Genomic DNA, 23,200 nt, shown 5'->3' with positions numbered 1-23,200 from the left:
ATATATATCAAATCATCGAGTCTAAGCACGTGAGATGAGACCAAGTGAGACTAAAAAATTCAATGAATTAATCATACATTACCCTATATTTTAATACTTAAGTGGTCAAGGTCTTTGACTGAAATACATTGTATATTGTGGTTTTGTTTTGAAAATTATTATTTTTAATTTTACGTGTATTTTTTTGTCCTTTTCAATCTCTACAAGTTTTTTAGTAGTAGTTGGTAATTATATATGAATTAACCTTTATCAAATTATATTATTTGTCGGTAGTAAAGAGTAATTATGAATGAATAGTTTATTAAAGTATCTTATTTCTTCAACTTCTAAGATACTTGATTAAGGGGTTGTACCGGATCAAAGTATCAAAAAGTTTAAGAAACTATAAATTATTTTATTTTATAATATTCAATCTAAATTTTATAATAATACAAGTAAATTTTGTGATTTTGAACTAGAATTTATTTTGAAAGAGAACAATAAAATTCAATTGTGTTTCATTATTTTCAACTAGAATTATAAATATGAAAAAACATATAAATTTCGATTAATTGATTTTTAAATTGGGCTTTACATTACTTTTTAGTGAGAAAAATAAAGATCATATTCATTAAACAATTTCACCAAAACCTTTAGTTTTTTCTTGTTAATTGTTATAATTTTTTTTCCTTAACACATAATTCGTTCTCTTTTCTTCAAAGATGATATACACACTTAATTATCTTATTTAATAATTTTCTTTACAAATAATTTCATTTTAATATATTTTGATTTAACTGATACAAATTTGTATTTTCACTATATTATCATATAAAATGAATTACATAATTTTAAAAATATTTATGTATAAAAGTACTAATAAAGAAGAATGTGAAGATAAAATTAATAAAAAAATATTTAAATTGCTATGAAATATGAGAGATAGTCTTGATTAAAATTTTCATATAAATGAGTTAATGAAAAAATCATCTATCTACATATAAATGTATTTGATATTTGATAATATGCCTAAATTTGTTCGTTATATTTGATGCAGAAAATACACTAATATTTTTTGGAACCACTTTAGATACTCCAGAATCAATTAATGACCAATTAACTATTACAAAGTTAAAAACAAAAATTCTTATATATCGTAATATTATCACACAATATTCTAAATTTTTGTAAGATTTTTTATGTTAAAATAGTCTTTTAAAATTTTAATTCAATATACATCTTAAAATTTAAATATAATATTATACTTTTTTGGACTTTGGTAAAAGTGAATGATGATTTAAATGAAAAAAAGAAAATTTAACCCTCCTTTAGTTTCCTAGTCAAGATTTTGGTCTTTCTATTTTTTATTTTTAAAAATTTCGTAATTTTAGTTCAATTATTAATTTTGCATAAGTTTTACTTTATTTCTTGATATTTATTCAATTGGAATTCAAATATTATTAATATTTTATTCTTAGTCCAATAAAAGAAATAATTTTAGTACAAAAAATTTAATTTTGTTAATTTTTTAACTATATTAACACATGTTTCCTCAAGGGTTCAGATAGTTTAACCTGCAAAATAAGACGATAAGAAAATACATTATGTAACAGATTTCAAACATTAAATAGGATATGAAGACACCATTCCAAAGATAAAAATTATATATTAAAATATTTATGTCTAATCTACATTATTTATGTCAATATAAAAATCTTATCTGCATCTAATAGTGCACCTCTTAAAATAACATTGTTCCTATGATTATATATCTCATATTAACGTTGACAACGTACTTTTCTATATCTCATTTCCTTTATTCCTAACTCCACTTAGACCATCCTGAACATTTATACTGAACCAATTATATATATGTATCATATGATTCGGTAACATAAAATATTTAATCATTAAAAAAATTCAGAATTTGAAAATAGTTATTTTGCACTAGGGACACATTGCCTTTGGTTGTTTTTAAATTGTAGTGAATTGATTAATGATGACAGTGATATGATGCATGTTAATGGACAGAAGAAGGGTTGGTAAAAGAGTATTGAAAAGATTTATGACTAAAGTAGTGTAGAAAAATAAGTAATATGTCCTATCTTAGAAGACATGAGAGCAATGAGAAATTATTTGAGGCAAACATAAAGCTGTTTTGGAAAAAGAAGTATGAACTTAAAAACATGAAGTGGTGGGGTGAAATCAGTATGCATCACATGATGGTGTGAGCCAACGGTACAACAAACTCTACTCTCACGTGTCTCATGCCAATTCAAGTCAACCACCATGGACTCTCACACATCTCTCTCTTTTACTAACAACCTTAAGAGATTCAAAATTTTATTATTATCATTATTATGTTTTCAATATTTTAATATTATTTTAAAATATTCAATTTAATTTCACTTTTTAAAAATCAGTTTTTTTTTTAAATTTATGCTAAAGATGTTGCTGTAATAATGTTACATTCGTTATTTTTTGTTAATAAGTCAACTTTTCATGACAATATATCGTCATAACATTGTTATTTTTCATTTAAAAGAAGATAATATTAGGTTTCTTCAAAATTGAATAAAATTAAAAATATTGCAAATAATATAAAGATATTAAAAAAATATGATCTTACTTAAAAAAGAAGTTTCACACCCACCAATTAAATACACTCATTTAACAACTTAAAATAATAATATTTTAATTATATTTATTTTATATTTTAAGTTAAAATCTATGTATATTATAGTGAGTTATAAAGTGAGTGTATTTTTATTATTTTTTCTTAAAAAAACTATTGAAGCAAGAAAGTTTTACATATTGTGTACAATAATACCTTGTCTTTCAAGTTAACCGTAATAATAATCTTATTTTCCAACATCCTCCAAACAATGAAAATAGTAAAAGACAAAGCTTTATTTCTCCAACTTCTCCACAACTTACTAAACACTTACTCAACAGTAGGCGTCTTTACCACTTTCTAATCTAACATGGATATTAACTTGTGATGGACTTTTTTTTTATCCATATTAATAATAGAGAATTAAATATTTGAAAGAAAATCATAAAAAAATTGTCCTCTTAGTCCACTATTTTGGTGGTACAGTTTTAACACAATTATTGAAATGCGATATTTTGAGGTGGCGTCAAAGGAAGGGGACTTGAAGATGATACGTTTGTGTATGAGTGTGGACTGAAAGAAATAGCCACCCCCTTTGACCGCTGACCATGTCGAATGAAAGACTTGAAGAAGAAAACGTCCAATATTATATTAGGTGAGGGAAAAAAACATGTGCTTTGTTGTTGTTAAGGTTTCATGTTCTCACTGCACCTCACCTGCAACACAAATGCATAGGTAAGTTCCACCTAACCCTTGCAAAACTTACTCCACTCTCCTCACTCCCATTGCATCATATAGTTAGTTACTTTAATTCTTATGATAATCGAGCGTGTGGTACAACTTAATATTTTATTTGTATTGTTACACTATATATGCCTAATCATTTTTAACTTTAACATAAAAAATAAACAATATTAAATTAAATATTAATCCAACAAATATCACTATGGAAAAAGTTATCAGTGGACAAATGTTAAGCGTTAAAATTACCTTTATCGATTTAATATTTTTCCAACAAAAAATAAATTCTAGTATATAATTTTTTTACATATAAATATAATAATAATAACAACAAAAATTAATAGTAGTAATAATAAGACATTAAAAATTAAATTTGATTTAGAAGAAATAGAAATAATAATTACATTATTTTAATCTTGTTATTGGTTTCAAAGTGTCAAAATAAAAAAAATAAAATTTATTTAGAAAATTATGAAATAGAAAATAATTTTAGAGAAAAAAAATAATTAGTTATTATAATGAATAAATTAGATATTATTTTATCGTTTCTAAATTAGTTTCTATTATTGTTAAATGATTTCTAAATTGATATTTAATTAGCTATCAAAGTTTTTGCTACCAAATTTAAAATCTAAACAATTGGTAGTTAAAATTTTGGTAGCTAATTAAATACTAATTTAAAATCTATTTAACAATAATAGAAACTAATTTAGAAACTAATTTTTTTTAAGTCTCTAATTTAATCACTATAATACCTAATTATTTTTTATTTTTAAAAATAATTTTTATTTCATGATTTTCTTGTAATGATTATCTACTTAATATATATTTTATAACATAATTAATAGAGTAAAACTAAACTTAAGTAAAGTTCCAGTCTTTTCGGTGCTTGATTAACATTGTATCTTATCTTTCAAGTGATTTAGAATTTCATTGGGTGCTCTTGAACTATAATTTTTTTCATAACATAAATTTCATACCGCATAAGAAAAAATAGAAGTAAAGGAAGTTGGATTTGGTATACAATTTAATTTTATTAGTTTATGTAATTTTTAGTTTGGGGATTGCTTTGAAACAATATTGCATGTTGTTAATGGAAACTTGGAAAGGCAGAATAAAGTTGATCGGTTGTTGAAAGTGGAAAAATATGAAGTGCAACTGTATTGGGAGATTTGATTCATATGTATTGATATTGTTTTATTTTAATATAAATTATTACTCTTGTTATTGTTTAGTATATGTTTATTTCTTTGGTTTAAAGCAGTGCATTGAATTTGATAATAGCGGTTTGCTTTCATTAAATATTGACATATATTAGAATTAGTAATTGTGGTATTTTTTGTTGGTGAGATTAAAATTCATTTTTAATTTATATCAACTTGTGAATTTGAACACATACGATACCATAAAGTATGTTATTTTAGTTGAGTTTTTATGTTAACTTGATGGAAAAAACTGATTAAGAGTAAACTCTTATTTTTCGTACATAGACATTTAGGCACTTGGTTTGAGTTATATATATATATATATATATATATATATATATATATATATATATATATATATATATATATATATATATATATATATATATATATATATATATATATATATATTATTTATTTATTTTTATTTTATTTTATTTTATGATGTTGAGTTAGACTTAAAGTACACTTCGTAATATGGTATAAGAACCATTTCGAACCTATCCTAACGAGTGTTTGTGTTGGACCTATCGTGTCATTCGCTATCGGATCACTATCGGACTGCTATCGGACCACCTATAATATATAGTCACACACACGAGTTGGCAGTCTCGACGTGAGGGAGTGTGTTGAAGATCTCACATCAACTAGAGATTAAAGCCTTTCATAATATATAAGTGGGTACAAACCTCACCACGTGAACCAGTTTTATGGGGTTGAGTTATACTTAAATTTCAGTTTATAATATATATGGAATACATATTATATTATGATAGTAACTAACACACTTCTATACCACCAAGAAAACAAAATGCTTTAATGACCTATCCCAAATATCACATCTGGGATAGTTTATACATATTTTAAAATTTACTGTTGATGTAAAATTTAGTTATAATATATGTTTGGTTCATATTATTCATTTCATTTGTAATTTGGATCCTCTTCGATTTAAAATAAGTAATATTAATGTAGTTAATGGGAGAAAGTTTAAGTCCTTTTATTTATTATATGTTTATGGAAAAAATTTCCAACATCAGTAAATAATTTAAGCTTTGGAGTTGGTACACATTGAATGTATCTCAGACTTCCAATTACACTCATATATTTTATTAGTTTTCTAAAACTATTTTTTCTCAACAATCTTATCCAAACATTAAAATGCACATATAAACATTGGGGAAAAGAAGTCATTCATTCCAAGTCTTGTTCCTCCAATCCATTTTCCACTACCATTAGCTTTCTATAAAGCTTAGCTCTTTAATTTCTCCCAGGCAAGTTCCTAATGAATTCCCTGCAAGACTTAAAAGTCACCAGAACCTAGAAAGTTCATTCATTTTGTTTATTGATACTACTGTAACATTATATATTTAAAGTGATTTTTTTTATATAAAAAGTTTTCATGTTAGGTATTTTTATGTTAGACATCTCAACTAGGTTGATACCTCAAGCAAGTAACAGTAATCACTTACCATCACATAAAAAAAAATATTATTAAAAAAAATATAGAGACTAGATATTTAAAGTGAAGTTTAATTAGTATAAGCTTTTTTAGTCTCTCAAAAATCTAAAGTAAACATGTTAATGAGCTATGTTTGGTATATTACTTAAAAAATAATAATTTGTAGAATGTTTTCTTGTATTTATCATAAAATTATTTTGATATCCAGATTGTGAAAATATAATTTTATCCAGTTGAAAAAAAAGTTTTAATAATGTAAAAAAGAGTGTCTTTTCCATTTAATAAAATTTTATAAAGTTTTGAAACAACTTTTTAATAAATGTAATAATGATTAAAAATTATAATAAAAATACTAATATATATTCTTAGTATGCTTCTTATAATTTAAAATAAGTTTGTTTTATAAAATATATTGTTTTAATATTTAATATATCAAACATTATATTCGTTTACAACTTTTATTATTAATTTTATAAAACTCATCAAGTTATTAATTAACGTTATACTCTATTTGTTTATTTTTTATTTTAAAATACCCAGAACGTGTTTCCCTCTCTTTCTCATCAACAACCCCTATCTTCTTTCTCTACTATAGGTTCTATTCTTACTTTCTCCTCCACCATAAAGTTTTCTCTAGTAAATTTTTCCATTTATTTTTCTAATGCAATTTTTTGTTAAAAGTTCGACTTTAAAATATAACTTTGTTTTCTTAAAATAGTCATATTGTAGAATACAATTTAAAAAAAAAAGTTAAAAAAATTGTGTTTTAAAACAAAACAAAAAAATTATTTAAAATTTATTTTTAGTAAAACATTTTCGTTAAAAATAGTATTTTAAAACACAACTTATGTATATCTCCTCATTTATTTAAAGTCTAATTATTTTTTGATATTTTAGTGAGAGAAAAAAAAAATACCCAAGAGCATAAAAAGGTCGTTAAAGTTGAGTCTGATTGCTCACCTAACATGATATGAAAAGACTAAAACATAAAAGAAAATAACCTTTTAAGTGATAAAAACTAAAATAAAAACTTACTCAATTTATAATTTAAAAGACAATTTAGACAGGAAAAAAGGCCATGAAAATCGCATTCAATTCAATCTGTGTGAGAGACTATTGGAGGGATTTTTATAATTCTGGTGTAATTTTACTTATTAATTATTAAAATAAATCAAATTTTAAAAATTATTTAAATGAATAAGTTGTGTAAATATGATACGAAATATGATACGAAATTTAATGTATTTAGATTGAAGACATGTTCAGGTGATATGCCTTTAATATATTTAGATTCAAGTGAAGTTGTATCACTTTTAGTATGAATTATCTATTTTGATAATTTTTTAAACTTTTACTCACTTCAAAATTAGAGTAGAATAAGAAAAATCTCGCAATTTAATTAATCTTTTAACACAAGTTCAACATTTTCTCTAACATCTAAGTTCTTAAATAAAATGATAAACAAACAACTTAATATGTGATAAAATTTTATTTGTTATATATATATATTTATTAGGTAAGAAAATCATTAAATAAAAATTAATTTTATAGGTAAAAACAATTAGTCAACATATTAACTAAATTAAATACTTTTTTAAAAATTGAAAAAAAAATTGATATCTAAAATAATTTTTATTATTAATAAAATTTACAAATTAATTTATAGAATGATATCTAATTATTTATTAAGGTTTTAGTTATCAACTTTAAAATATAAAACAATTAGTAGTTAATTAGATACTAATTTAGAAACTAGTTTACAATAATAATGGAAAATAGTTTAAATATTAATAATTTTTATAGTATCTAAAATAATATTTAATTTATTCAATATAATGACTAATTATTTTTTATTTCTAAAAATAATTTATATTTAATAATTTTCTTATAATATGCTTATTTAAGTTCTCCTTCAATAAAATTATAAATCACTTTTAATTGTTGTGGTTCTCTATCACCACGATATAACAAAGTTTTTTACAAGACAGGTGAAAGTTCACGAGTAAAGTATATATATGGATAAATTGGATAAGTTATGCTAGTATGTACAATTTTAAAATAAAATAAAAAATGTATTTTCAAAGATTTTAGTTCACAATATTTGTTTCACATGAAGTTGTGCTTCTATGTACGTTTTGGAATTTGTTTTCTTATTTTATTTAGGGCTTAGGGTCAAATGAGATCAACAATTTTTTTTATGAACTAAAATCATATATGTAAATACAATTTCTTCATTTTAAAGTCATGTTTGCTACCACCACTTATTCAATATTATAATTTTTAATTTTTTAAAATATGTCTTTATATGTATATTACTTGTTAAATTGCATCCATTATGTGATAAAAGCCTATAAATAATTAGTAAAATGTGAATGTTAGTTTCGTTTCCATTAGCCGACAAAAATTGATATCCAAATTAACTCTTGAAGAAACATCATTTAAATCAATGTGAAATAACTAGAATAATTAGTTAGAGTAAATTAAAGATCCTATTGTAAATTAAAAAATTATTGATATTTAAAGTAGTTTTTATTATTAATAAAAATTTATAAAGTAGTTTTTATATTGGTATTTAACCATTACCTACCAAGATTTTAACTCTTTTTTATCAGAAAAGAATAAATAAAATAAATGAGATACTTTAAGGGTGCCCTAACCCTTATACAAAACACCCAAAACAAGTTTCCTAGCACCCAACCAACTAAGGATCCATAAGACATTACAACACATTAACCATAAACCTACCAAATCAAGATCCAGAATCCCAACAAATACAATTACATCAACCCACCAAAAAGACTATACCCTCAAACACGACATAAAATCTAACTACTAAACAAGATCTTTGACAGTAAGTTAAAGAGCTCCAAATAACCAAATGTCAACATCAACAAATCGATCTTGCGAGGAGGATACATAAACCAAAAGACATGCACAAAACACATTACAACTTCTTAATTTGGACAGATCAGTAGCCATAGACACTACCAAGATTTTAACTACTAACTACCTTATATTTTAAATTAGTTTCTATTAATATTGTAGAGACTAATTTAGAATTTAAAATATTAGAAATTAGAACCTTGGTAACTAATTTAGATATCAATTTAAAAAATATTTTATAAATTTCTATTAATAATAAAAATTATTTTATATATCAATAATTTTTTAATTTCTAAAATAGTATTTAATTTAGTTGTATATAACTAATTTTTTATCTCTATTTTTTAGTAATGTCTTGATTATTTTTTTCAAGAATTTTGACAAGCATAAAATATGTCAAAATGAGAGACACCCTGGCATGAGTCAATATTATAAGTTGATCTAGGATTCTTCTTTTAAGACTTCATGAAAATAATAAAATACATGTTCATATTACTTCTTATAATCATCCTCTATTCTCTCCCCTTCTTCTCTTATTAATCTGGATGTCTTGGTCTCTTTCCTATAATAAATCCAAAGTCCGTTTTAAGATAATAAAAGGCCCTAGAACTAGTCATGGTGGGATGAATCTTTAGTTAATCATCAATTTTGTCAACCATTTACTACCTAGTTGCTTGTTTGATTCTATATACCTGCAACATGTATGTTATTTTACAAAGCTCTTATTTTGAAAATCACCCCTTGCTTCATTCTTAGCAAGTTAACCATGGACAATTAGTTTTCTTACATTTTTCTCACTGTAATAAAATCACTCCTACTTCTTCCTCAACAAAACTAAATTGGAGCTCTCATGTCCCTCTCCAATTATTGTTTACTTCATTTGAAGTTTCAGGTGTCTTTTCATATGCATACTGCAATGGTGCATCACTCTCATTATCCTCATTACGTATATAAGGTTGATGAATAAACAACACTAAACTAAAAAGATGATTGTGTAATAATATATAATTAGTTCTTACTATGCTAGTGGTAACTACTGCCTCCATTTTTTGGATATGCGACAAAATCATAATCAGATGGCAAGAAATGAGATGAAACTAACTATAATCTAAACATCAAAATCGAATAAGAAATCACATGAGCAACTAATTAACCAGGGTGGCAATATTTAATCACCTAATATACCACTAATGTGGAAACAACTTTCAATATACTCTAGTATTTTATTCAATATCAAGTTATGAATAGCCTTCCATGGCACTAGTTTTTAATCAACTGTGTACATAACCATGTTACCCAAGAAACAAACCTCTCTGTGTTTATAGTATACACAAATATATGTATAATTACACAACAGTTTCAAAACTCCAATCCAAAGTGCCTGCATGTTGAGTGTTGATGATGAAGAAACACAAATCCAGAGTCGCAACAGTAATGACAAAAGGGTAGCATTTCTAGGCCTGTGGTTATTTGGGTTGGGCCTGTGCTGGAGGAACGGGAGGCCCATATTGCTGTGGGTTTTGTCGCCGACCCTTGGCCCGGCCCAACATGTAACACACCAAAGCCAATATCAAGATGAACAATATCAAGGGCAATGATATCACCACCACGAATCCCATTCTGAAGTCTCAACTTTACTCTTTTTTTTTGTCTTTATTTATAAATTATACCTACCACATGACATGTTCATCCCTCAGAACTCAAAAATATTCGTTATTGAATTTTCGAAACTAGAAAAATAGAAAACCTGAAGTGAAGCATGATTGAGCGACATAGGAGTTTTATTCGAAAATTGAAATAAGAATTAAGTTGAGAATTAAGAAATGATGGTTTAATGAAATTTGGCACATATTGTTTGAATGGGAAAAAGAAATTGAATTGAGAAATGAGGAAACGCGTACCTGTTAGTGAAGGAAGCAGCCTCTGAAACAGAGAAGGTCTTTAATGGAAGATTGAAGGGAAGAATTGATGCGATCTGAGGATTACGTGAATGGAGGTGGTGGAGCAGCAATAAATTAGAAGCTAGTCACACGGTTTGTATGAGAAACGTTACCCACGTGTCGCAACATGGTTGGACGGCTTGAAACGTATAAATTCAACCTTTCTGAGGGTTTAATCAGAGCACTGTTGATGATTTCTTGGTGGTTGATTGAATGAACGAGTGAATGTGGTTGCGCTTGAGAATTTGGATGATGCATTTATATACACCATGGACTAATTTACCAACTACCTTTCTTTTCTACGCTATACACAGATTTATATGAATTCCAATTTTGTATACGTATTAATTAATTATATTCAATGAATATAAGTCACTTTATAATATAGGATAGTTGGATTTATTAGAGTTACTATTATACCACTTGTACAATAAATCAATTTTATAAAATTAAATTAAATTTAAAGTTGATCGGATAATAAATAACGAATTTATGCAAAGCTTCAATATGAATCTATTTAAGAATATGTATGTTTTATTTTGGGAAGAGTAATACCAAAGTTAATGGTTTGATATAGTAAATAAGTGAGTAAAAAGTTAAAGTTTGAAAATTTCTTTAACTGAAAATGTTTTTAGCAGTGATCATAAATGACTGAGATTTATTTTAGTAATTTAAAAAGGTTATATTAATACCATGACTTGCATTTCTGGCGTGCTTTACCTGGACTCAACTCAGTGTCAACTCCCTACGTCAAACAGAATAAGATGCAGTTGGGGTCCTTGTGCTCAAGCGAAATAAATTACAATTTTGGGGTACTCTCTGTTTCAGTTTGGCTCAATACCACTCTCCTACACTCAAGCAAAATAAGGTGCACTTTTAGGGTGTTCTCTACCTCAAGTTCACTCAACACCAGCTCCCTACGCGAAAACATATTTTAAAAAACTTAAAGTTGTTTGACAATTGTTTCTTACATAGTTGTTTGTTGCTTTAATTAAATTATTAGTAAATTTTAATTATACATATATTTGAAATATTGAATTTACCTATTTGTGATTTTTTTTTATGTATTTTCTAATTGTTTTGAAAATACAAATTTTTGTGTGATTAAATGGTATATTGATATGTGATAGGAACAATAAATTATATGAAAATGTGATCTAGACATGGTATTTTTAGAAAAAAAATATCATGTTGAGATTGTTAAGATGTGCATTGAATTAATAATTTGTCTAGAATAAAATATCTTGGAATCATATAGATGAATATTATCAAGTGGTGAGAGTTGAAGGAGATTCCTCTGACTGAGTCTGCGATTTAAAAATAACTGAGATGATCTGATTTAGATATTCATATGTGCATATAAGTGTGTGGAGAGATGTCATAGAGGGGAGTAGTATGACATTGTATATCTCTGAATCTAAGTTCTATGCACGAATCTTTCGAAAATATAGTCAAATGTCTATGTATGTATGTTAATTTCTGGTATGAGTGATATTAAAGATGCGTTATTTACTCGAGTGTCTAGTACATTAATATTGATGAATTATGATGATTCATGTATTTGTAATTGAATTATTTTAACTAAAGTTATATTCTAGCTTACCTTGTTTTCTTGTTTATGGTTGTTTTTAAATTTGTGATCATCGTGTATTAGTTGGAAGCATAACAAGTAAATAGAATTTTTCTATAAAAAAAAATATATTAAGAAACTTGATTTAAAATTTCACTAATAAAAGAATAAAATTGAACAAATTAAATAAATAACAGAATTCAAAATGTAATTAAATCCTCCTTGTATATAAAGTACCTTTAATTGGAGTTAATTTTCTAAATTAAATAAATAAAAATAAGTGAAATATATTAATATTTTAGCATCTGCAGAACTTTATCTTCTATAAAGATAACCTTATTTTAACTATGCACATATTTAATCAATAAAAATTAAGAAAATAAATATATTAATAATTAATATCAAAAGAATTAAAATCAATCAATAAAGACAAACATAATATTATTATCTAAATTTTCATAACCCATTGAACTTATTAATTTGTTCTTACGGAAAACGACAGAGAGTAACATATATCCTAGTATAGTAAGCAATAGAACAAAGTTTCCCGTGCCAAATAAAATGTCAGCTCTGGATTGAAACTTATGAACACAAGTTTGTCATATACAGGCTGAGGCAATTGTAAACGAACTATCATTAGTTTTGATTCTAGAATAAACAATCCTCTTAGAGGGATCAACCTGAATTCTATTAATACTAACAACCTCGTAGTAAACTTTATTGTCAGTTTTGTTGTTAACATCTCACTAAAAGACTTGATGTAATAATTATTTCAAAACATTACTTTCCCATCCTTCTATGCAGAGGTTAGATTTTTAACCATAAACGAGCAAAAAAAATCTAACTAACTTTTTATCTAACCATTTTTTACTTAGATTTTGCCGCACTTGCGTACAGTACATCTTGCCCATCGTGTATGTAACATACATTGGATTAAATTTGCTGCATGATCAGCAAGGAAACTGATACACGGGGACAACATTTCTTGATAGCATGAGCTGCTTTAGAAAGTAAATTACAAAACAGCTCAATTAACACTGATTCTGTCAACGCAAATGCTACTGGTTGTACGGTGCTAACGTGGGGTCTTGCGCGAGCCTGTACCTTCATTAGTGCCCGCTGGCTTGTTAGATAACCTCCGCTTGTACCGTTTGAGAACAGACGCCAAATTTTCCTTCCCCTTAGGGAAAGCCACATCACCTGCAACAGTTCCTGTACGTCCTTTCCTGCAAGAGATCGCAAGCTCCACATCCTTGATAAGTTCAAGCAACCCTGATGCAGTTGTGCATTTGCCCCGGCCTGGTTTAGCAGTTGGGAGTATCATCTCATTCGAAAGATGGGGGTTTAACTTTCGCTGATGCGCCGTTAGAACTTGAAGGCAAAAGCATGGGGCCAAGGGACTACGAGGCTTAAAGAAAGCCGGATCAATGATGCCCTGCTCATAGAGCAAAAAAAGAAGTGAAATAAAATATAGAACTGCCAAATGTACTGGAGAAATTATACAGGTAAGAGAAGAGAGCAGCTGAAATATAAATAATCTGATTACTTAAGATAGGAAACAGTTAAGATAATTTACCTGGAGGCGATTGAGAACGTACGTGTATTTCCCCCAAAGCTCTGGCCGGCTTTCCACAAGTGTAAGGTTAAGAATACTGTGGATACACCACACCCCAAAGCTTATTATTAAATCAGTTCTCCATACACATCCCTCTCCGCAATTAGGAACTGGAGATGAAGAAAAACTAAGTTTCCTATCAGCAATACAATACTGAGCTTCACCCACATGATTGACTTGACTCGTCTCCCTAGTTTCTAATTCACAAACGACCTTCTCCCTTACAGCGACAGAATCTATCAGATCCTCGTCAGCTCCACCATTCTGTCTAAACAACCCATCAGACCCCTCCAATTTTAAGAGCTTCACAATGCAAAGTCTAACTGACAGAAGAAGTTTCCTCTCCATATCCACAAATGTAGTTTCTTGAACAATTGCCTTAGGCCTACTTCCGACACCTTCCATTGCAATATTACGATTTTTCTCAGGCCCAAACTGCTCACAAGGCAGTCTAGATCGGAGGGATCCAGTATCAAAACCAGAGTTCAACTGTGAAGAGAGTGCCTCGTTGTAAGCTTTAGATGAAGAGAGTTCATTGAAGGTCAAATGACCTCCTGTTCTTGTTCCAGAATTTGAATATGGTAATCTTTGATAACACGTCCTACTAGCATAAGATCCATATCCGGCAGAACCATCCGATGGAGCATTTTTATCAGACACATAAGCCGACCTGTGGGGGATGGAGTATCCTGAAATGTCTGGCAAACTGTGGTACTTTTTAGTATTAACTGAGTTGACTGAATTATCTGCAGATCCAGAAGAGCAAACATCGTAATGAGACCTCTCAGATTGTAATTGGCAATCTCTAGAGATAGCAACTTTTGGGAACCCTGGGGGTTGGCCTACACTTTGACCACTACACAACCTTTTCCCCAAAGCAAATGCAAGAGAATCCCTGTACTTTGCATTAACTATGGAAGGGGATTTCAGTGATGACAAGTCCACTGGACCATTTAAGTTAGCAGAATCTGTGTCTTTACCAAGTCGACTAAGATAGGATGCAGTCTGATAACCATGTATGGTAGCTGGTTGATAATCCCGAGCCTCTGATGAATGTAGATTACGCACACTGAAATAGCGCCTCTCACCCGAATCGAGGAGATTGTGGGTCGAGTTCTGCACATATGCATCCACTAATTGGATGGGATCTGTCCGCATTGAGGAAGTACTCCTTTGGAGACCATAAGACTCTGAATTACTTTGCATCATAGGCTGCTTGGAATAATCATATAGATCAGAGTTCGCTAAAGTGTTAGAAGCTCTACCTCTTACAGATCCTGAGTATTCAGAATAGTCCTTTCTAGATGCATCCACTTTTTGCAAAGAACTGGTAGGTCTTAAATCGACACCCACTCCCAGCAAAAGGTCAATTTTATTAGCCTTTGCTTCCTGAGTTATATGGCCATGGAAATCAAATAGTTGTCCCCAGAATTCATCAAGAACAAAAGCTAGCTGACGCCTTGCTGCACGCCCTAAGCCTTCTATTCTCGAAAGACTTCCAAAGCTATTCCCTCCTTCATCAGTTTTGCCATTAAGACTCCTGAATGATGCAGGGCCATCTGATGTTGAAGATGGTACATTTGCTAACACTAATCCAGAAGGTTCTTCAGCTTCCCATGAATCGCCATCATCATCATCATCATCCCTTTCAACATTTGAATCTCCTTCAACTTCCATAGTTTTCTCAATCGGGTTATTTGTTTCCATTGTTATACTTTTGGTGTCTTCCAATTGAGAATTGGAAATCTTATTAATCACAGTTGTTACAACTTCTGACTCTGATGTGGAAGCCAACATAGCAGAATGATTCGCCCTTGCAACATTCACATGGAGTTCAGGTTCCATTACAGATTTAGGTAGAGCAGGATGAAAACTTGGATATGATACATCTGGGTACTCCAAGGTCTTTGCTACAGCTGGTGTGGGTTCCTCCACCTGCATAGATGCATCTTCTCGACACCTTGTTTCAGTTAAATAAGATTTATCGCCAATAATTGGTGGATTTGGCAGAGTCTTTGGCATATCCCAATTCCATATCTTAGAATCTAATCGAACACTAAGAGATCTCAAAGGTGTGGCAGCTAACCAAAGCATAAAACATAACGATGAAAAAGAAGTTGTTAGAAGAACTACATACGAGATAGATACACCACTCCCCACATTCCATCTCAAATCACTAGCCCAATCACTATTTCCAAACATCATTTCTACCACAAATACAATATTCAAGCCAAGCATCCCAATGAATATGATTAATGCCAAAAGTTCCAGAAACTGGGAAATCTTGTGTACACCCATTATTGATCTAGATGTAGCAACACGAAAAAGGGGGATCACTTGAGATGGAAGTTGTAGAGCTACCAAAACTTGAGTGAATAATAGTAGCTGATACATCCCTTCAGCTCCTGAACTCCAGACAAAATAAAGGGCAGACGAAACAGTAATCACTCTAATTGTAGCATAATGAAGCCAACCCGGAATATCCAATTTTAAGAAACCTTGCACTACTACTTCTCCACCTAAACTCCAAGTTAATGCTGTGATTTGATTTGCAAGAAACAAAAGGAGTAAAAACCCAAGTAGAGCCATTGGGTTACGTAAGACCTGCATAAGAATCTTAGGATTATTATATATTTATTCATCATTCAGAACACAAACGGCAAAATAGGATGCTGCAAGTATTCCTTTGTAAACCAATTGTAGAGGAAAAGGAGACCTGTTCCATTGGTGACAATGCATCCATGAAAGTTAGCAGAACATGCCCGGTACTGTAGAACTCATTTGCCGAGGTGGTCATCAGCATATTATTTACCAAATAAAGACCACTGAAAACACATAATATGGCCAAAAAATGGTTATGACACAAAGCATTCTTTGAAATGCTTGCCGGTCCTTGATGCCACTGAAAAGAAAAGAGAAAGAAAATTCAGATTGACATAAAACATGATGTACAATCTTTTTCACCTAGGTGCACAAATGATGAAAATTGTATGGGAACTGATGGTTGATCAAAGACGAACCTAAGTTCATAAATGAAACATTAAGAAGCTCTAATTTTATCGAGAAACATTTGTACAGCCTAAACTTAAAAGAAACCTACCGGGGACTACATGTAAATTCTGTATGTATCAATAAACATCAGTAAAGGAACGTCACTTTGAGAATATGCGACAAACTGTTTATTTTTCCATTTTAAGTATGCCACTAAAATTTTGTAAGCTCATTTTATACCTTCCTCATCTAAGGCACTACTGATGAACATCCTTATAGTAAGATAATTAAAAAACATGGATCAAAGTGTTCCATAGGATAAAATCTAAATGATTACTAAAAACATTCTGCTAAAAGTCTTTTTATTTTATCGAATCGCATCATTATATTATTTTGACAATTTCAAAAAACTGTTATACAAAGTGTACAGGTTCCCATGCAAGTAACATACAGTGGATGGAGCACTTGCCCAAACCATATTATCAAAGAGAAACTATCAGTTACTGACCCTTCTGTTAAAATTGAGGTTGGCCACCTAACTAGAAACAGGTAACAGGAACTTCAAAACCATTACTAGCATATTGGTGAATGATGCATTCCTCCCAACAACAATATCTATTAATAAAGAATGCTAGTTTTATTTTCTGCATAAAATCCCTTTTTAAAACAAAGCCTGCTTCATGGAAACAAATACCCCAATGAAATCCCATTGGGCCAACTTCAAAGCATCTAATATTACATTACAATCCAAAGCACTAATATAAATGTCCTCATTTCCCTTCATAAGGGCGCATGCAAAAATAACATTAAACTGAAGGAACTTAGAGTATGTAAACAAAGAAAACAAACATAAGACAAGGGCCAATAATGTACTTGTAGAGCTTGAGGAAGAGAACTCAAAGCCCGTTTTGGTTTCCACAATCAAATCAGAAAGTGTTCAAACATTGACTGTATAATTTTCATGACTCCATTAGATAAAAAAACAATCTGATGATATAACAGCAGAGCGATTTGGTAGAAAACCACTCACAACACAAGGTTTTTCTACTAGTATACGCAATCAAGTAAGAATAACTAATAATAAGTGTATCATTCTATAATAAAGAGGAAGTTACAGTCCAGCATTGCTCAAAGTACTTGTAAACTTGAGCATAAGATTTATCAAAGATAGTAAACCTTCAGCAGTCCAGCAGCAAGGCAACTGCCCATGAAAGCCTCTTACCATTTTGCAAGAGGAAGATTTCTCCTTTATGAACAAGCAAAATATGATGAGCAAAAATATCCACAAACAAATTAAAGATATTGTTTTTGCAGCATGCCACGGATGCAGACATTTCATTGTATATGCATAGAGGAAAGTTAAAAATGAGAGGAAATAATACCTGTACAATAGAGGAATGAAGGTAAAAGTTGTGAGGTACAAGATTTGCTCCTAGAAGACTCATTAGCACAAATGCACTCTCCCCACTCAATCTTATTAGTATTCCATTCATAGAAAATGGAATTTCCGGTTGATTGATAAGCATTCCAAGTATAAAAGAAACCAATACAAAGCCTGCAACAAACTGGCCTAGGAATTTTGCCTTCTCAATGTCCTAGACAAAGCAATTTGATAAGTATAGTGTTGTTCAAAAGAGATTTATGAATAAGCAAATGATGATACTTACAAGTAAGACTGCAAGAAGTATGTGAAAAACAACACCAGTGGCAGCTAAAAAGACACAACTGAACAAGTCCCACCCAAAAATAAGATTTAACCCTTGTGCCATGCCCAAGATCTTGCAAAACAGGTAAAATCATAGCTTCAAGTAAAAAAGTTTGATATGTATAAATGAAATTCATTGTGTAAGAGCCAGAGAAATCTTTGAGGTTAATCAAGAATATTACCATGTTAAGGTCTAGCATTATCACTGAAAGTTCTGTTTGAACTCCAAGGAGCATACATGTCCATGTATCATACTCATCACTGCAAATCTTTGAATAAAGAAAGTTATGTTAGTCTATAAGAAAAACACCCCAGTTAAGTACATGAACGAAGCCTTATCTGAGCTTGCTTTTGTAAGCAGCATGTGTGAACTTGTCTACATGAGTAAGAGGTAGAAATACAAAAATGACAGAAATCAACTGCAAACCCAGTAATCAACTAGAGCAAACATGTTAGATTATGTAAATACTGTAATTAGCATTATCATAAGATACTAGTGGAGTTTTATGTATGTATGCATTTATGTAAAATACCATCACCTTATTTGTGGAGTTAACTTAGATCCAGATAGATACCTAATTTTAAACTGGAATTACAGCTATCCTATTATTGTTATTGAGCTACCCATAGTATATGCTCACACTCTAGATGTCTATTTCTAGGCATGAGGGGCTGCTGTTACCAGGCCACTCACATTTGTCCATGCTCCAAATGCCCAGTCGACATGAGGAGGTATGTTGAGATCTTATGATAACTAAGGATGTGACCAATATAGCCCTCATACGGCTAGGCAATCCTCATCTCAACCAATTTGATGGGTTAAGTTACGTCATAAGTCCAAATTATATGAACCCTAATGGTAAACTAATATTAAACTAATATGGCTCAAACAATTTTTCTTAAAATGGAGGCTTGCAATTGGGAATGTTTCCTAAATGACCATTAGGCAGCCCTGCTTATTGCCTCAATTCCAATAATACCAATAATATTATAAACTCTTAGTTTCATGAAAGTGGTAACAAAATTGAGGAAAAAATAATAAGGAAAAATGCGGGGATAAGAAATTATTATGGAGGGAATATTCCTTCTACTTAGTTATTCTTTTAAGATGGAAGAAACAAACAATATTAATAATTAAATGTAATATCATACTTCCAACTTCCAAGACACCCTTTTAAAGGAAGTGTAAAAGACAACATTGATCATCATTGCATTTCTATAAAAACTTAATCGTATTTTTTTTCTCCTTTTGGTTTAGACTGTGTTATTTTAGTCACCTAAGCTTTTTTTAGCCAATTAAGTCCCTCTTTTTTTTAAAACTAAGTATATTTGGGCTTCTTGTTAATTTCCTTCTATTTCTATTTGGAGGCTTATAATAAATTGGGAACATGAATTACATTTAAAGTTTAAAAGTTATTAATTCAGAGGAAATTTGATAAAATTTAAAAGATTTATAAAATGTGAAATTAGGGTTTGAAGAGGGTAATGTTCTGATTTATTTTATTTTATGTTGAGTGAAATTTGATTTTTTTGGTGGATGACTTTTAAACAAATGAAGCTTTAAAACTAATTAATTGATTCAATTTATGAACATTAATTTTAAATATAAGGATACTTAATTAGCTTGATAAAACAAGGTACTGTATGTGGTCCAAGCTAAAGAAACCAAAAATCAAAACTTTATAAGAAAAAAACAATTCTTTTATAAACTTCTAAGTCTGTCAAGAATCAAAACTAAAAGGAGATTATATTAATAAGATTCAATGGTAGAAGATTGATAGTACCTATGAAGTATCATTGATAAATGATCAGCATGACAAAAATATTAATTGAGAATTAAGATTTATACAATGTACACTGTAAAAACAAATTAATAAGTTGCATAGTTTTCCTAATAACAACAATCCTCACAATAGAATTCTAAGAAACATATCTCTTAGTAGTTAAAATAACTAGCCAAGTCTTATAAAACAAACATCACAAGAAATGTTAAGTCATGCATTATTTATAATAAGTTGTTTTCTTTTAATTTCTCTTAATTTTTTATAATAGTAGTGTCTAGAAAGTGTTTAGTTAAAAATAGGTGTCGACTCATTTTTTAACTCATGCTGAAGACATGTCAAAGAGGTGTCCAAGATGTCTAAGCTGAATTATTTTTTTTTTTAATTTTGAAATGGTTGACAAGTGTCGAACATGAGTGTTCAACAAGTATCGTATCTGAAAATTGTCCGACACCTCACTGTTCTGCAGAGGTGTCGGTGCTTCCTAGGAAAATACCACTAATTAATCTGTATTAAACTCAAATAATGTGGTTTATTTTGGAAAAATTAGATGAAACACACACAAGTAATTCTTTTTGGGTTCATTTCCTTTTGTGAAGTGATTTCTTCTCAATGTTCTTCCTAATGAGCAACGACTTATTTAACAGGGTGTGAATACCATGCTGGATAAAGAGCATCTCAGAATGCAGAAGCTTTTCAAAGTAACGCAGTCTTATTAGCTCAACAGCATAATTTTATAAATCATTGAAATGGAAGACAAAATACCTGAGCTAGATTCTTTCCAGTAACTACGCCAATCCTTGCAGATATGTACTGACAGAATATAGCAGCAAAATTGAAAATAAGCATGAAAGCCATCAGATCAAACCCAAACCGTGCCCCACCTTCAACGGTCGCTACCCACTTTCCAGGGTCAACATATCCTGTAGACATCAAAAGCATAGGTACAATAGCAGGAAGTGACTGACGAAGAAAGCTAGGAGGATGGTTGGGACTCAATGTCTCTGCCTCCATTTTACTCTTTGATTTCATACCAGCAACAATAAGGCTACTGAAAAGAATATGATACTCAGAACGTAACAAACACTTTGAAGTAGCTAAAACTCTCGATGACCCATAGACAATTCCATTACTACAACTTAACTATATTTCTGTCAATAGATTCTATTTATTACAATCACAGATATGTTAGCAGCTTCAAATATGTAAACTAAGCTGCTAAAAGCACTTGCAACTTCCAAAAGTTTAACACATAGCACATCAGTGTATGCCAGCAGCCTGCCAATAATTTTCAACTATCAGCTGTGATCATCGGATAGAAAACTGAGATCTTCAATCAAGTCAACACGACTGAAAATCAGTCCAATTGATGTCAAACTTCATAAACAGCTCCCTGACTATCATTTCTCAAACACACCCATAATCATTACTTCTCCACTCGAATTTCCCCATCCTGCACCATCAAGTTGATCAATGTAACAACAATATTAGCACCAAAACAAAAACATCACAGAAAATAGTTAAACAGCAGAACACTAATTCATCACTCGAGAATTCGTCATCACTACTAAGCCTCTAAAAAAGTAAAACGCAAGCAAATCCACATGAAAACTCCCTCAAAAAACAAAAAATCAGACAATCAACACACCATCCTCGGCAATAGCATAATCAGAGAAACAAATACTACAGCATTCGAGAGTTAAAACAAATTAACTATTCAGTGAATCACGGAAAGAGTACAAGACAAGTAGCAAAACAGAACTCGGGTCCAAAATCACGGAGAAAAAGGAAACGCCATAGCAGAAAAAGCGAAAGAGGTGAAATCCCTGAGTGAATGGAAAAGGTGAAGTAAGAGAACTTTGGATTGGATCAGATGCAACTTGCAAGGGAAGTAGGGATAAACATTCGCACGAAATTCAAGGACGATGGTGATGACAGATATTACCGTACAGTTAGGGTTGTGAAGAAAATATTTACCTTCTCTTCTCTTCTCTGCTTCTTCTCTTTTCTTCATCTGCCAATCGCTCTAACTAGATCTCACGCACTCTCACGGGACCATTCAGAGTTTCATGTGCATTCACATATATACTAGTGGAATATTTTATTCAGTTTTATATTTTTATAATTGATACGAATGAAGAGAGAGAAAGAGAGAGGAAGTTGTTCTGGGAAAGCAAACAGCGAAAGTTGTGTTATGTTTAAGTATGAAAGTGTGAGTGTTGAAAAGCTCTTACAAAAGACAGTTACCGTTTGGCGTTTTGCATACCAAATTTCATTTATAGCTACCTCTAATTCACTGCAACTTTTTCTTCCAAAAGGGGAAAATAATGTCTTTAATATTTTCAACTCGTCATTATCCCAAAATTATTCTGTCAAGGAAAGGAAAGTGGCGGATGCAGCCCTCTTAACACTCCTTATCCAAATTTATGAAATGTCTCCACTCAATAAACAACACATTCTAATTTTTACTACTTTTTACTCATGACTAACTTTATATAAAAAATTAATTTTATCAATAATTGAATTGTAACTTTATATCACTATAAATATAAACGAAAATTTTCATTCAAATAAATATTTCTATATATTTAAAGTATCTATTATACCAATTTTAATTTATATCAATAATTCGTTAAATAGTATTCATACACAAATTTATGTAAAAGTTACGTTCAATCTAACTATCAGATTTGAAAATATAATTCAATTAAAAA

General features: G+C 29.8%; 1 protein-coding gene and 1 long non-coding RNA gene across 2 annotated transcripts; both read right to left on the bottom strand.

Moving 5' to 3' along the window:
- Positions 1 to 10,087: 10,087 nt before the first annotated feature.
- Positions 10,088 to 11,117, bottom strand: LOC137814457 (uncharacterized). The gene is made up of 2 exons (XR_011081648.1): positions 10,786 to 11,117; positions 10,088 to 10,554 (listed from the first exon to the last, which is right to left on the bottom strand). It is a non-coding gene; the product is annotated as an uncharacterized lncRNA (long non-coding RNA).
- A 2,126-nt stretch (positions 11,118 to 13,243) lies between these two features.
- Positions 13,244 to 22,781, bottom strand: LOC137814456 (ethylene-insensitive protein 2.2-like). Its single transcript, XM_068617214.1, is given in 9 exon segments — positions 13,244 to 13,481; positions 13,484 to 13,829; positions 13,971 to 16,613; positions 16,726 to 16,911; positions 18,383 to 18,595; positions 18,668 to 18,778; positions 18,888 to 18,974; positions 21,252 to 21,939; positions 22,464 to 22,781. Coding segments are annotated over 8 exon segments (3,882 nt in total). The 5' UTR covers positions 21,519 to 21,939; positions 22,464 to 22,781; the 3' UTR covers positions 13,244 to 13,452.
- Between the last annotated feature and the right edge of the window lie 419 nt (positions 22,782 to 23,200).

Source organism: Phaseolus vulgaris, chromosome 1, assembly GCF_000499845.2.
Source record: "Phaseolus vulgaris cultivar G19833 chromosome 1, P. vulgaris v2.0, whole genome shotgun sequence".
NCBI lineage: Eukaryota > Viridiplantae > Streptophyta > Magnoliopsida > Fabales > Fabaceae > Phaseolus > Phaseolus vulgaris.
Note: the sequence above shows the minus strand (reverse complement) of the source record. Positions and strands in the feature narration are given on the sequence as shown.